Below are 14,231 nucleotides of genomic sequence, written 5' to 3'. Positions count from 1 at the left end.
AAAATCTCCTGGTGGATTTGCACACATTCAGGGGATATGTTTGGGGTCAGAAGGACCTTTCTGAGATCCTAAAATCTTGAATTTCTTGATGACCAGCTCTCTGATGGTTTGTATGCTGGTCCCACCATCCTCTCTTACTTGCCCGAGGCAAAAATACTCGGTGCAGATGTTGATTCTCCTACCCCAAACACAAATAAGTGTGCACAAGCACACACTCCCACACACCCTCATCATGCAGTGCTATAAATATATATACACACACACAAGAATAACCATATAGGGATATTCAGCTCACACCTAAAAATATATACGTGCACACAAATAAACTCACCATCAGAAGTCCCAGACCAGCACACTCAGACTGCTTGGAAAAGGATTCCTCTTGGTGGAAGTTGGGCTGTTTGAAATAAGAAGCACCTCTGTCTTCCCTGTAACCTAGCCTGCTTCAGGGTAGCACTTGGGGGGCAGGATGTTGGGATTATGTTCTATAAACTACCTGCAGGTAAACCCACAGGGGACCACTGAGTACAGATGCTGAGGATGCCCTTTTTTCTTTTGCAGATTCGAGCCGATGGTCCCCCCCATGGTGGGGTCCAATATGAGATGGTCTCCGTGCTCAAAGATGGGAGCCCCATCCTCCGGGACATGGCCTTCTCCATTGATCAGCGCTACCTATACATTATGTCTGAGAGACAAGTAAGTGCTGACACACATCCCTCCTTTCCAGAGCCCAGGAGGAGCAGATAACCAGTGACCTTTGTTCAGAAACTATTCCATCAAACAAGAGAGACCCCTGGGCCTGCTGCTCAGGGGTCCTAGGAAGCTTTTGCAGGGAGTCAGAGAGAAGCAGTTGGGGCCAGCCACTTCCTGGAGCCTCTCTTTAGGCCGCAGACCCTGTCTCAGCATGTGATGAACAGCCCCACAAGAACGGGCCAGACTGCATGAAGCAGCTTGGTGTGATTAGGAGGTAGATTTACTGCTCCCGAGCCAGATTTACTGCTCCCGAGCCGACAGTCTGCTGCTCAAGGGAGCCAGAGAGGTGTAAATAATCCAGGCCTCCAGGCTGGGAGAGATAGACCCAAGATAGGTCCCCAGAAGGAGATAAAAATCTTGGGTTGAGTCTTAGACTGATGCAGGGTAGAAGCTGGCCAGCTCTGGGAAGCTGCAGCTCTTTCTGCAGAGATGGGAAGGCCTGAGAAATCGAATTCTGTCCTTTTCTGGGTAACACCTGAGTGGGTTCCACACCCTCTTGGATGAAATGTTATTCCTTTGGGTTATATTTGACCTGAATATGTGGGAGCAGAGAGAAGGCAAATGCAGGGAGAGCCATGGTGAAGGACAAGAGAAGGACAGGGGATCCCCCAAATCAGTGGAGGTGCAGGAAGCAAAGCTTAGACCTTAGGAAAGGCTAGCACCTTCCATTCATTCGGTCAGCAGGTCAACAGTCAGCAGGACTGGTGATCTTGACATTGACCTGAACATGGTAAGTAAGATAAAGGCCAAAGAAAAAGGGGAAGGACTGTGAATCTGTTTTGGTGCTGGGGACACTGACTTAGAGGCTAGACAAGGACGTGGCGCTGGAGGACCAGTGAGCTTTCTCAGGGTACCTCCCCACTCAGGTGTCATTCTCGAAATACTCTGCAAAGATTCCAGGTGTCTGTCATCAAGTTCACCCTGCCCAGAGTTCTCTTTCCCTCCTCCCTTTTTGTATGTGTGAATTCTGAATCGGGGACAAGGGATGAGTGGAGGAAGGAAGAGGTGAATGGGCACATGATGGCATAAGGGAAGCAGGGATGCAACTTTAACTTGAAAATTAGTTCCTGAGAAGAGATGACACAAACCATATGCTAATTGTATGCAAATTACATCCAGATCCTCTTGAACCCACCTGTCTTTTTACCTTCTTTCTTGTAACCCCCATGGTTGAGGCGTAAACAAGTCCAGATGCAAACTTGTAACCCTAAAAAAAAAAATTACTGGGCATGTATTTATGGGGAACAATGTACTGGAAAAACATCAAAATGAATGGGACTTGGTCACTACCCTTAAGTTGCTTACAGTCTAACAAGGAAATCTTTATCATCAGATTGGAGGCTATAAATCCTCTGCCTTTCCTTCCTATTTTTCTTTGTTTATAAGACAAAAGGTTATTTCTTAAACAAAACTGATAGGTGGGCACCATACAAATTCAAACAGTACATACAGAAAAGGAAATAACAAGTTCCCAAACCCCACACCCCCAAATGTAACACCATGTTAACATTTGATGAACACCATTCCAGATGCTTCTGCAGAAATATCTACAGATAGAAGGGTGGGTGGAGAGAGAGCCCCGTAGACCGGTGCATTAAAGGATAGTCACTGGGATCAAATAGACCTACGTTAACATGATATTTTCAAAAGACGTTATGTATGGCCGAGGACCAGGCTGGTAACTCTGGATAAAAATTCTTTCTTGGGTTCTCTGAACCCCATGAAGTAGAAAAGCAGAGACAGCAAATAGAAGTGACCAGCGAGACCTCAGTGGAACTGAGACGATGCCAAGGCACATATTTGGGCTGCATATCTTGTAGTCAAATGAGATGCTTTCTGAAATTGAATTCAAAACGTGGCCAAAGAGGAGGGCTGGAGGCTGATAAGTGGCCTTCAGGGAATACAATGACCTCTTGAAACCATATCTGATGTCCTCTCTGAGAGCATCAGCTCTGGCTAAACCAAGTGTCGGCATAGCTTATTTCTAAATAATCCCTCCTTTGGTCTTATCTTCTGCATCTGCTTCCTGGTGCCTGTCAGTTGGCGCCAAACAGAAGGGCTCAGTAGTAGCCAGTCATGCTGAGCAGATATAGGAAGAATTTGGGTTGAATGCCATGGGGCTATCTTGAATCAGGTGAGATATTAGTCAAGGGAGCTCCCTATGCCAGGTGGAGCTGTGATCAGCAGGCAGAGTCGGAGGGGGACTGGTGGTGGAGCTCGGAGGCCTGTCACTTGGAGAGCCGCAGGCCATGGGGCAGTAGGTAGCCTGGTGATTTCACCAGGGGCTGGGTCCAGGGTTGAAGGCCAGGAACACCTCAGGAGGGCCATCTGTCTGAGGCCAAGCGGCCAAGAGTACACCGGGTGTTCACAGACAGCTCGGACCTCTTAAAGGAAACAGGTGAATGTGTGGGAAGAGAACAGTCAATGGAAATGAAGTCAAATGACGTGGATTCTAGTTCAGCTTTTGCTCTAACTGAGGTCTGAAGCTCTCAACATTTTATAACCGGGTGGCCTTAGACAAGTCACGTCACCTCAGTGTGTCTTACAAGGGTCGCTGTGAGGCTTGGCTGAGACAGCAAGAGGGGAATTCCTTTCACACCACCTCACGCACCGAGAATACTCATTGTTCAGATTCCTCACGGCCTGTCCCAGCTTTCAGCCTTCATGATCCCATTACTCAGAAGGGTGGTGACCGTGGGTGGTGGTTAGGAGGAAGCTAAGTGATGGCACACCCGGCAGGCCTCAGGCCGAGCCAGGAGGCCTGTGTCCTAGCCCTGGCCTCCCTCTAACCAGCTGGCTGACCTAGACCCTGAACTTCGCAGGGACTCAGTTTCCTCAGCTTGAAGGATGGAGATAATAAATCGAACTCTCTAGAGGCTCTTTCAGACCTTAAAGAGACTTGTCTAAGGTCTTGGGATCAGGACTCTTCTCCGTCTCCAGAAGACAAACCCCAAAGCACAGGAAACAGCCTTGAGGTTAGACCAAAAGAACTTTCTTAACGAGTTTTATGAGTCCCTGCATGCCCATATGAACTCCTTCCCCGAAGGGTAAACACTGCAATGAGGGTAGAAACGCTGGTGTCTATGGATAAGCAGATTCCTGTTTTGAGGCAGTCATTTAACAATTTGGAGTTCCCTAAAAGACCTAAGACCTTATAAGACACCGTGGGAATGGGGTTTCCCACCGCCTCACTTTCCAGTAAATCTCTGGGCAGCCTGCTCTCACCCCTGCCTTCACCACGTCCCCAGCTCGTCTCCCTGTTCCCCTCCCCCTCCCCCAAATCATGGCATCTATTGTATCCTTGATGCCACGAGAGAGTAGAACCAAGTCTCTGCCCTCCAGTTCTGCCTAGACAGGTTTTCATCTCCCCACAGAGCTAGAACAATCCAGTATGGGCTCATGTGCGCGCGCGCTCTCTCTCTCTCTCTCCCTCTCTCTCTCTCTCAGTTAATTAAATGTAATTAAGAAATAGGACTAGTAAGAAGTGTTGGGTCGTTAGTGCCACTGCCTAACAAGTCGATGTTAATGTACTGTTAATAGACCCAATGCTGGCCAGTCCCAGGGGAACATTTGGGAACCAATTCCCCGATCCTACTAATTGCCCAGGTGCTCCACGGATAGGATGCCTGACTCTTCCCTACAAAGTGCACCCCAGCTTCCTCAACAGCGAATCGACCGGCAGATGTTATGGGAGGGAATTCAAGTCGCTACCATATCCTCAGTGTCTAATGGAAGTCAGACGGTGGGACCAGGGAGAATCAGGCGACGAGCCAAGTAAAAAAGCAAGTCACAAGATGAAAAGAAACTTGATAGCCCCAGTTTCCACCCAACTTGTCAGCCTGGCCACTCCCAGAAAGGGAATCTAACTCTATACTCAGGGTAGATGGGAAAAATGTATGGGGATGGAAGCAATTATTCTATTTTATACTTTAATTAGTTTGAATTAGCAGAGGGAATAGAGGCATAAAATGATCTAGTGAAGGGTGAAATGGAAAAAGGGAGTCACAGTGGAGAATGGCTCCATGTAGGCTGGAAAGGGCCTTGGGAACGGCAGAAAGGCTGGTGATGGGTGTGTGCGTGTGTGTGTTTAGGGTGGCTGAGGACATGGGATGCTGCTGTCTATTTCGAGGCCTGGAGAGGCAAGATAGCATAGTGGTTAAGAGTGGGAGCATGGGAGTCAGACCGCCTTGCACACAATCTGACACCGCTTGTTAGGCATATGGCCTTGAGAATGTTATTTCACCTCTCTACACCTCGATTTCTTCATCTGTATAGTGGGCCTAATAATGGTGACTGTTGTGAGGATTGAGAGACTATAAATTACCTAGCACTGTGTCTGACACACAGTCAGTGCTTTCAATAAGTGGTAATGATCATTATCATTATCGTATTGTCATTCGTAGTATTATTAGAACTTCTGAGACCCCAGAGAGGGCTAGAAGCATCTCCACTATAAATTACGGCTGAGACAGAGATCCCAGTCTCAGGCAAACACCTCCAACCTGACTTTCCTGCTGCTCCCTCCCAAGGGACACCTCAGAAGCCTCTGGCCTGGCCTAATGACAGCATCCGACTAAGTCGCTCATAATCTGCTATTTATTTTTAAAATCCAGGAATGTGCCCAGCAGACTAAACAGTCCTGGTCCCCTTGATACAGGCGAAGGCAGCCCTGGGCTCATGTGTGAGGCCCGGGAGGCCAGTATTCCAGGCATCTGTGGAGAGAAGGGAGGGGGACCCTGAGCCCTGGTCATCTCCCAAGCCTCCAGGCCCCTGTCTGGCTGCATGTGTGGACACTGGGCCAGAAAGCGGCTATCCCTGGGGCTTTCCATGTCTGGCCTCACCAAGTAAGTAAGCAGGCCTCAAGCTCATTGCAGTAGATGGGGCTGCCATTCTCCAAACAGTGGACACTCAGACCCCAGTTCTGAATGCCCATATGTATGTCAGTTACCGGCACACATTCTGGTTATTTACTGCTATGTAACAAACCACTTCAAAATTGACAGGCATAAAACAACCACTTCCACATGCTCACAAAACTATGCAAGTCAGGAGTTCAGACAGGGTGCACCGAAGAGGGCTTTTCTCTTCTCAGCAACATCTGGATTGGAGCCTCTGCTGGGATGGCATGAATGGGCTGGGGTGACTGGAATGATTAGGGCTAGAATGATCTGGAAGCACGTACTCTCACACGTCTGGCAGCTGGGAACTAGAAGGCTGGGATCAGCTGGGACTGTCGGCCAGGGTACCTTAGGCAAGGCCTCTCCCTGTGTCTTGGGCTTCCTCACAGCATGGTGGCCTCAAGATGGTCAGACATCCTGAGCATGGCAGCTCATGGCAGACATGGCCGCTCAGGGCTCCAAGAGTGAGTATTCCCACAAATAAGGTCGAAATGTTATTGCCTTTTTTTACGACTTAGCCTTAGAAGTCATATTCGTTCTCTCTTCTACCTGACTCTTCACCTCTCTACCGCCCATCACCCCAGCTGATTCTGATGGGTGTGGCCCATGACCATGCTTTGAGAAACAAGGCACAGGGAAGGTAAATACATGGTTTCCTGTCTCCCAAGTTATGAACCATAGAGCATCAGAGCTGGTAAGGACTTCAAAGATCACCCATACTGACCCCAGATGGGAAGTATGAGGCCCATAGGACATGCAGCAGGCTAGCTGCCCTTTCAGCCTTGTACAACACCCGACACCTAAGACCAGAGTCACCAGAGCTGGTTTGATTTCTCTGAACTCACAGGGAAATGCCAGTGGCTTTAAAGCTTGCTGTTGATGGACTGAAGGTTGTGTTAAGTCCTAAACGAGACCCACATCAAAGGTGGCTCTGAAAGTGCTTCTGGGAAGCCTTTGAGGGAATCCATCAGGAACAGGGACACACTGCCTGGAAATTGCCCAGACGATGGCATGTGATTTTAAGGGCTGTCCCGGGCATCAGTCCACTCAGAAGATGGTCCTGCTGGAGGATCCACCGTCTCATGCGGGGCAATGGGACTTTACCCTCACGGATGACAGGAAAGTAACTTTTTAATCACCCCTATCTTAAGTAATTTCAGAGAGTTGAGGCAAGAAGAACTTTGGCCTGGAGTTATTAGCAATCAGAATTCTTTGGAAAGATTATGAAGCTATCCTTCTCTGAAGGTCTCAAGTGCAGAAGAGACATCCCTGCCCCTCAGCTCCTTGCACTGGTTTAAGACCCTGCCTGGGGTGGGGAGAGGGCTGGAAGGACACAGACCAGACGCCTCTAGCATGCCACCCTGGTAGTGTCCAGCCAGCTTCACTAGAGAACGAATGTTGGTGTCCTTGGTTTGGGGGAGGGCCTGTCGACTCTCAACCTGGACCTAGGGCCAAAAATAAGAAGCATTTTCAAAGGGCCTATTGTGACGTAAGGGCAGTAAGTCTCTCACCTGTGACCAAAGCCACTGAACTGCCAAGCCCCTAGGCATCTGAAGACTTGGGGAAGGGGGAGGGGAAGAAAAAACTCTGGGGAGCCATACTTCCAGATGTCCCCTGCTCATTTATTTTGACATCTCAGACTATTATTTTGATTGTGCACATTTGTTTAGTCCTGGCGATAAGGCTTCCCAGGGTGCAGGCAGAGCGTGCCAAGGTGTATTTTTACAAGGCGGTCGAAGTCTCGGTAACAGGAGCTCTCCCTTCTGCCTGAGCCTGGAGGCCTGGGCTGAGCCACAGGGGGGAGAGAATTTGAGGAGGCAGGGGCTGGAGCAGAGCCTGAGGGACTTTGGGGAGAATTACAGAGTTTGCGGATTAGGAAAGTGAGGATAAGCGAATTTCTGCTGTACTTTTGTTTTCAAATGTGTCACTTTCAATCCAAGCCTTTGATGCACATGTGTTTCTGGTTAAGGACCTCAGTGTGGCCCAGGAGCTGAGTGCGCATCTCAGTGTCTTTCCCAAAGGAGGAGGGGAATCTTGCCTCGTGGAGGAGGGCGTTCAGGGACTGGTGACCCCCCCCAAGCCTGGATTTGATTTTTTTTCCTCTTTCTTTCCCCCCATTTCAAATATCGGGGAACAAAGAAGCTGACACGGAGCTGATACCCTGGCTATTAATATTCTCATTGGAGCATTTTTTATAAGTATTTTCATATGAGGAAAAGGAAATGCAAGCCCACCCTATTAATCAGACGCTTGGTTTGTTGTATTTAAGAGAGAAAACTCCAGCCTCTTATTTAAAAATCCTTTGGTTTGGAAAGAAATGATTGAACACAATGCCCAGGCTGGGAGAACTGGTGCCTAAAAAACTCATTTCTCTAAATGGGCAGGGGGCCTGGAGACTCTTTCTCTAATCCTTGGCAAAGGATGCAATTTCTCTTTCTAGATAGGATTGCTGAATGCTGAGACTCTGATTGCCCAGAATGACATGCCCAGGACCAAAAGATGGGAGATCACTATACCTCAGTACTGAAAGGAAAACCCACTTATTTTAAAGATGAGGAAAATGATGCCCAGAGAGGGGAGTCACTTCCTAGATCATGTTCTGAATTACCAGAAGAGCCAGAATTAATCCTAATTAACCTGGCCCAGCCCAGCATTCTTCTCCCAACTTGACAACAGCTTCACTCAACACAGACAAGATACAAAACTGGTTGGGTTAAAAGATTTTCAATTAAAAAACATTAAAACAACCCGAGCCCAAGGGAGTCCCTGAAGATGTTCCCAAGGGTCAAATTAAAATAGGGAAAGATTTGCATCTCATTTGCATACACAGACTTATTTATTCAACAGACCGTTAAGTGTCTACCATGTATAATGCATAGAGCTGTCCACTGACAAGTTATTTGCATATGCAGATATAGACAGGGCAGTCTTTCTAAGTAATATTCCAGCAAAAGATCTTATAAATAGGGTTGCCCTGAAGATAGGTACTGTCCTGATTTCTTTCTGCTCTTTGCAATGCAACAACAGCACTGTTAAATGTGCTTTTTTTTTAAACATCTTTATTGGAGTATAATTGCTTTACAATTGTGTTAGTTTCTGCTTTATAACAAAGTGAATCAGTTATACATATGCATATGTTCCCATATCTCCTCCCTCTTGCATCTCCCTCCCTCCCACCCTCCCTATCCCACCCTTCTAGGTGGTCACAAACCACCGAGCTGATCTCCCTGTGCTATGCGGCTGCTTCCCACTAGCTATCTATTTTACATTTGGTAGTGTATATATGTCCATGCCACTCTCTCACTTTGTCACATCTTACCCTTCCCGCTCCCCATATCCTCGAGTCCCTTCTCTAGTAGGTCTGTGTCTTTATTCCCGTCTTGCCCCTAGGTTCTTCACGACCTTTTTTTTTTTTCTTAGATTCCATATATATGTGTGAGCATACGGTATTTGTTTTTCTCTTTCTGACTTACTTCACTCTGTATGACAGACTCTAGGTCCATCCACCTCACTACAAATATCTCAATTTCGTTTCTTTTTATGCCTGAGTAATATTCCAGGCATATATGTGCCACATGTTCTTTATCCATTCATCCAATGATGGACACTTAGGTTGCTTCCATGTCCTGGCTATTGTAAATAGAGCTGCAATGAACATTTTGTCACATGACTTTTTGAATTATGGTTTTCTCAGGGTATATGCCCAGTAGTGGGATTGCTGGGTCATATGGTAGTTCTATTTGTAGTTTTTTAAGGAACCTCCATACTGTTCTCCATAGTGGCTGTATCAATTTACATTCCCACCAACAGTGCAAGAGGGTTCCGTTTTCTCCACACCCACTCCAGTATTTATTGTTTCTAGATTTTCTGATGATGGCCACTCTGACCGGTGTGAGGTGATACCTCAGTGTAGTTTTGATTTGCATTTCTCTAATGATTAATGATGTTGAACATTCTTTCATGTGTTTGTTGGCAATCTGTATATCTTCTTTGGAGAAATGTCTATTTAGGTCTTCTGCCCATTTTTGGATTGAGTTGTTTGTTTCTTTGTTATTGAGCTGCATGAGCTGCTTGTAAATCTTGGAGATTAATCCTTTGTCAGTTGCTTCATTTGCAAATATTTTCTCCCATTCTGAGGGTTGTCTTTTGGTCTTGTTTATGGTTTCCTTTGCTGTGCAAAAGTTTTTAAGTTTCATTAGGTCCCATTTGTTTATTTTTGTTTATATTTCCATTTCTCTAGGAGGTGGGTCAAAAAGGATCTTTCTGTGATTTACGTCATAGAGTGTTCTGCCTATGTTTTCCTCTAGTGTTTGATAGTGTCTGGCCTTACATTTAGTTCTTTAGTCCATTTTGAGTTTTTTTTTGTGTATGGTGTTAGGGAGTGTTCTAATCTCATACTTTTACATGTACCTGTCCAGTTTTCCCAGAACCACTTATTGAAGAGGCTGTCTTTTCCCCACTGTATATTCTTGCCTCCTTTATCAAAGATAAGGTGACCATATGTGCATGGGTTTATCTCTGGGCTTTCTATCCTGTTCCATTGATCTATCTTTCTGTTTTTGTGCGAGTACCATACTGTCTTGATTACTGTAGCTTTGTAGTATAGTCTGAAGTCAGGGAGCCTGATTCCTCCAGCTCCATTTTTCATTCTCAAGATTGCTTTGGCTATTTGGGGTCTTTTGTGTTTCCATACACATTGTGAAATTTTTTGTTCTACTTCTGTGAAAAATGCCAGTGGTAGTTTGATAGGGATTGCATTGAATCTGTAGCTTGCTTTGGGTAGTAGAGTCATTTTCACAATGTTGATTCTTCCAATCCAAGAACATGGTATATCTCTCCATTATTTGTATCATCTTTAATTTCTTTCATCAGTGTCTTATAATTTTCTGCATACAGGTCTTTTGTCTCCTTAGGTAGGTTTATTCCTAGATATTTTCATCTTTTTGTTGCATTTCTAAGAATTTGTCCATTTCTTCCAGGTTGTCCATTTTATTGGCATAGAGTTGCTTGTAGTAATCTTTCATGATCCTTTGTATTTCTCAGTGTCAGTTGTTACTTCTCCTTTTCCATTTCTAATTCTATTGATTTGAGTCTTCTCCCTTTTTTTCTTGATGAGTCTGGCTAATGGTTTATCAGTTTATCTCAAAGAACCAGCTTTTAGTTTTATTGATCTTTGCTATTGTTCCCTTCATTTCTTTTTCATTTATTTCTGATCTGATCTTTATGATTTCTTTCCTTCTGCTAACTTTGGGGTTTTTTTGTTCTTCTTTCTCTAATTGCTTGAGGTGCAAGATTAGGTTGTTTATTTGAGATGTTTCCTGTTTCTTATTGTAGGATTGTATTGCTACAAACTTCCCTCTTAGGTCTGCTTTTGCTGCATCCCATAGGTTTTGGGTCGTCATGTCTCCATTGTCATTTGTTTCTAGGTATTTTTTGATTTCCTCTTTGATTTCTTCAGTGATCACTTGGTTATTAATTAGTGTATTGTTTAGCCTCCATGTGTTTGTATTTTTTACAGATCTTTTCCTGTAGTTGATATCTAGTCTCATAGCATTGTTGTCAGAAAAGATACTTGATATGATTTCAATTTTCTTAAATTTACCAAGGCTTGATTTGTGATCCAAGATATGATCTATCCTGGAGAATGTTCCATGAGCACTTAAGAAAAATATGTATTCTGTTGTGTTTGGATGGAGTGTCCTATAAATATCAATTAAGTCCATCTTGTTTAATGTATCATTTAAAGCTTGTGTTTCCTTATTTATTTTCATTTTGGATGATCTATCCATTGGTGAAAGTGGGGTGTTAAAGTCCCCTACTATGATTATGTTACTCTCAATTTCCCCTTTTATGGCTGTTAGTATTTGCCTTATGTATTGAGGTGCTCCTATGTTGGCTGCATAAATATTTACAATTGTTATATCTTCTTCTTGGATCAATCCCTTGATCATTATGTACTGTCCTTCTTTGTCCCTTGTAATAGTCTTTATTTTAAAGTCTATTTTGTCTGATATGAGAATTGCTACTCCAGGTTTCTTTTGATTTCCATTTGCATGGAATATCTTTTTCCATCCCCTCACTTTCAGTCTGAATGTGTCCCTAGGTCTGCAGTGGGTCTCTTGTAGACAGCATATATGTGGGTCTTGTTTTTGTATCCATTCAGCCAGTCTGTGTCTTTTGGTTGGAGCATTTAATCCATTTACATTTAAGGTAATTATCAATATGTATGTTCCTATTCCCATTTTCTTAATTGTTTTGGGTTTGTTATTGTAGGTCTTTCCCTTCTCTTGTGTTTCCTGCCTAGAGAAGTTCCTTTAGCATTTGTTGTGAAGCTGGTTTGGTGCTGCTGAACTCTCTCAGCTTTTGCTTGTCTGTGAAGGTTTTAATTTCTCCATCAAATCTGAATGATATCCTTGCCAGGTAGAGTAATCTTGGTTGTAGGTTTTTCTCCTTCATCACTTTAAATATGTCCTGACACTCCCTTCTGGCTTGCAGAGTTTCTGCTGAAAGATCAGCTGTTAACCTTATGGGGATTCCCTTGTGTGTTATTTGTTATTTTTCCCTTGCTTCTTTTAATATGTTTTCTTTGTATTTAATTTTTGATAGTTTGATTAATATGTGTCTAGTCATGTTTCTCATTGGATTTATCCTGTATGGGACTCTCTGTGCTTCTTAAATGTGCTTTTATAGAGAAATAAATAAAATATAATCCCTGCCCTCAGGGAGGCCACATTCTGGTGGGGAAAAACGATATATAGATAAATTACAATATAGAGTGAGCAGTGCTACAGCAGAGATATACAATGTGCTCCGTGACAGAAGTAACTCATACTAATCATGAAGAGCCCTGTCCTTGTCCCTCCATACTTGTGGTCACTCAGAGGACGCACCCTCTTTCTGACACAGCAATCCAGAGCTGGTAGAGCTTCAAAGACTGTCTAGTGAAAGGCAGTCCTTCCTTTTATAGATGAGGACAGGAGACCTGAGGGGGAAGTAACTCTTGAGACCTTGAGATGGGAGTATCTACCAAGCCAGGGTGTGAAGAACAAGATAGTGGTTGATGATGGGCAGTTTCCTGGCGTCCATGAAGAGCATGGGCTCTAGAGGCTGCCTGCCAGCCTGCCTAGGTTCAAGTCCTGTTTCCACCACTTACTGCTGTGTGACCTTAGGCAAGTTGCTTCACCTCTCTGTGCTTCACTTTCCTCACCTTTAAAATGGCAATAATTATGACATCTGCTTGAGGATTAAATTAAATGAATTAGTACATTAAAAAGCACTCTGAAAAGTTACCTGGTACATATTACCTGCTTAATAAATGTTAGTGGTAGTAATTATATTTTTATGGTTGTGCCCCCATGCATAATCTCCAGGCCAAGCCATGCAAATCATGCTCCAAGTATAGCCACACCTAGAAGAGAAAATTAACCACCCTGCCTTGCCTCTCAGCTCTACCTAATTTAAGATGTGTTGAAATCTAACTAACATTTAGGTCGTGTGTTTTTCTTCTTTTAGTTTGCAAACATGACCTCAGCTAATACAACAATCTCCTGGGATAAGTAGTATTGTCCTTACCTTTTTTTTTTTTAACAGATAATAAAACTGAAATTCAATCTGGCTAAGTAATTTTCCCGAGGCCACCAAGCTGGCCAGCAGCAGGGCTAGGATTCCCCCAACTTCTGAAAGCCCAAGCCTTATTAACGCGTCTTCCTGAGACGTCGCCCCCTGGCGGCCGCGTGAGTGCAGAAGGACCACCCCTACTGCTCCCTCTCTACCTGCAGCTCTCAAGGCTTCAGACCAGTTCAGACTCACATATCCTCACTTCACACCCTCAAGGACACTGGAGCAGTGCACTGTTTTGTTTAGAAAATCAATAAAGGCAAGTGAGCCCTGCCCAGGCCTGACATGTGCAGTCACAGGACATGTCTCTGATGGTCAGAGTGGAGGCCGAGAGGGCACCCGCCCCAGGAAGCTGCGGTTTGTCCTGTGCAGCAGGTCAGACCCCTCACAAGCATGATCTCAGCTCCTTACGGCAACCTTGCAAGACGGGTATTATCACCCCTGTGTGACACGAGAGGAAGACAAGGGTGGCAAGGTTTAGCGACCAGAGCAAGGCTGGTCACAGCCTAGGAGGCAGAGCCAGAGCAGAGGTGCAGGTCCCTGTGCTTGCAAAGGTCCTGCCCCGCCTGCCATCCCCACACCACCCCCAACCAAGGAGGCCCATTCAAGGTGCCCAGTGGGTGATGTCAGGACTCCCCTGCACTCTTTACCACGATCCACAGCTCCGCCTGTCTGGCAGAGGAACACCTTTGCAAGGAGGGCAGGTGCAGGACACGTGAGAGGCATTGCACGAAGCCGATTCAGCCTCTTAAGTGCAACTTCAAGTGTGGACCAGGCAAATGGGTATAGGCTCCCTAGCTGGCCCTACCCAGGGGTTCTTGGGCTCTAGAAAGCCTTCTGTGTTGCCATCTTGAGTCTCATCCAGCCAGTGCGGGGGTCCCCATAGTGATGCCTCAGAATCCTGCAGCCTGCTTTTTAGCTCCTTACCAGAGCTCTCCCTCACGCTCCCCAAGCTGAGTTTCT

General features: G+C 45.3%; 1 protein-coding gene across 6 annotated transcripts in view; it reads left to right on the top strand.

Moving 5' to 3' along the window:
* PLXNA2 (plexin A2) overlaps window positions 1-14,231 on the top strand; it is a 221,583-nt gene that overhangs the window by 96,315 nt on the left and 111,037 nt on the right. For all 6 annotated transcript variants that reach the window (XM_027082880.1, XM_027082878.1, XM_027082879.1 and 3 more), the window contains one exon: window positions 562-696. In XM_027082880.1, the coding sequence (XP_026938681.1) occupies window positions 562-696 (135 nt within the window). The remainder of the gene's footprint in view (window positions 1-561; window positions 697-14,231) is intronic.

Source organism: Aethalodelphis obliquidens, unplaced genomic scaffold (genome assembly GCF_003676395.1).
Source record: "Aethalodelphis obliquidens isolate GAN/ISIS:26980383/991018 unplaced genomic scaffold, ASM367639v1 scaffold48, whole genome shotgun sequence".
Classification (NCBI taxonomy): domain Eukaryota; kingdom Metazoa; phylum Chordata; class Mammalia; order Artiodactyla; family Delphinidae; genus Aethalodelphis; species Aethalodelphis obliquidens.
This window is presented reverse-complemented; position numbering and strand designations above follow the sequence as displayed.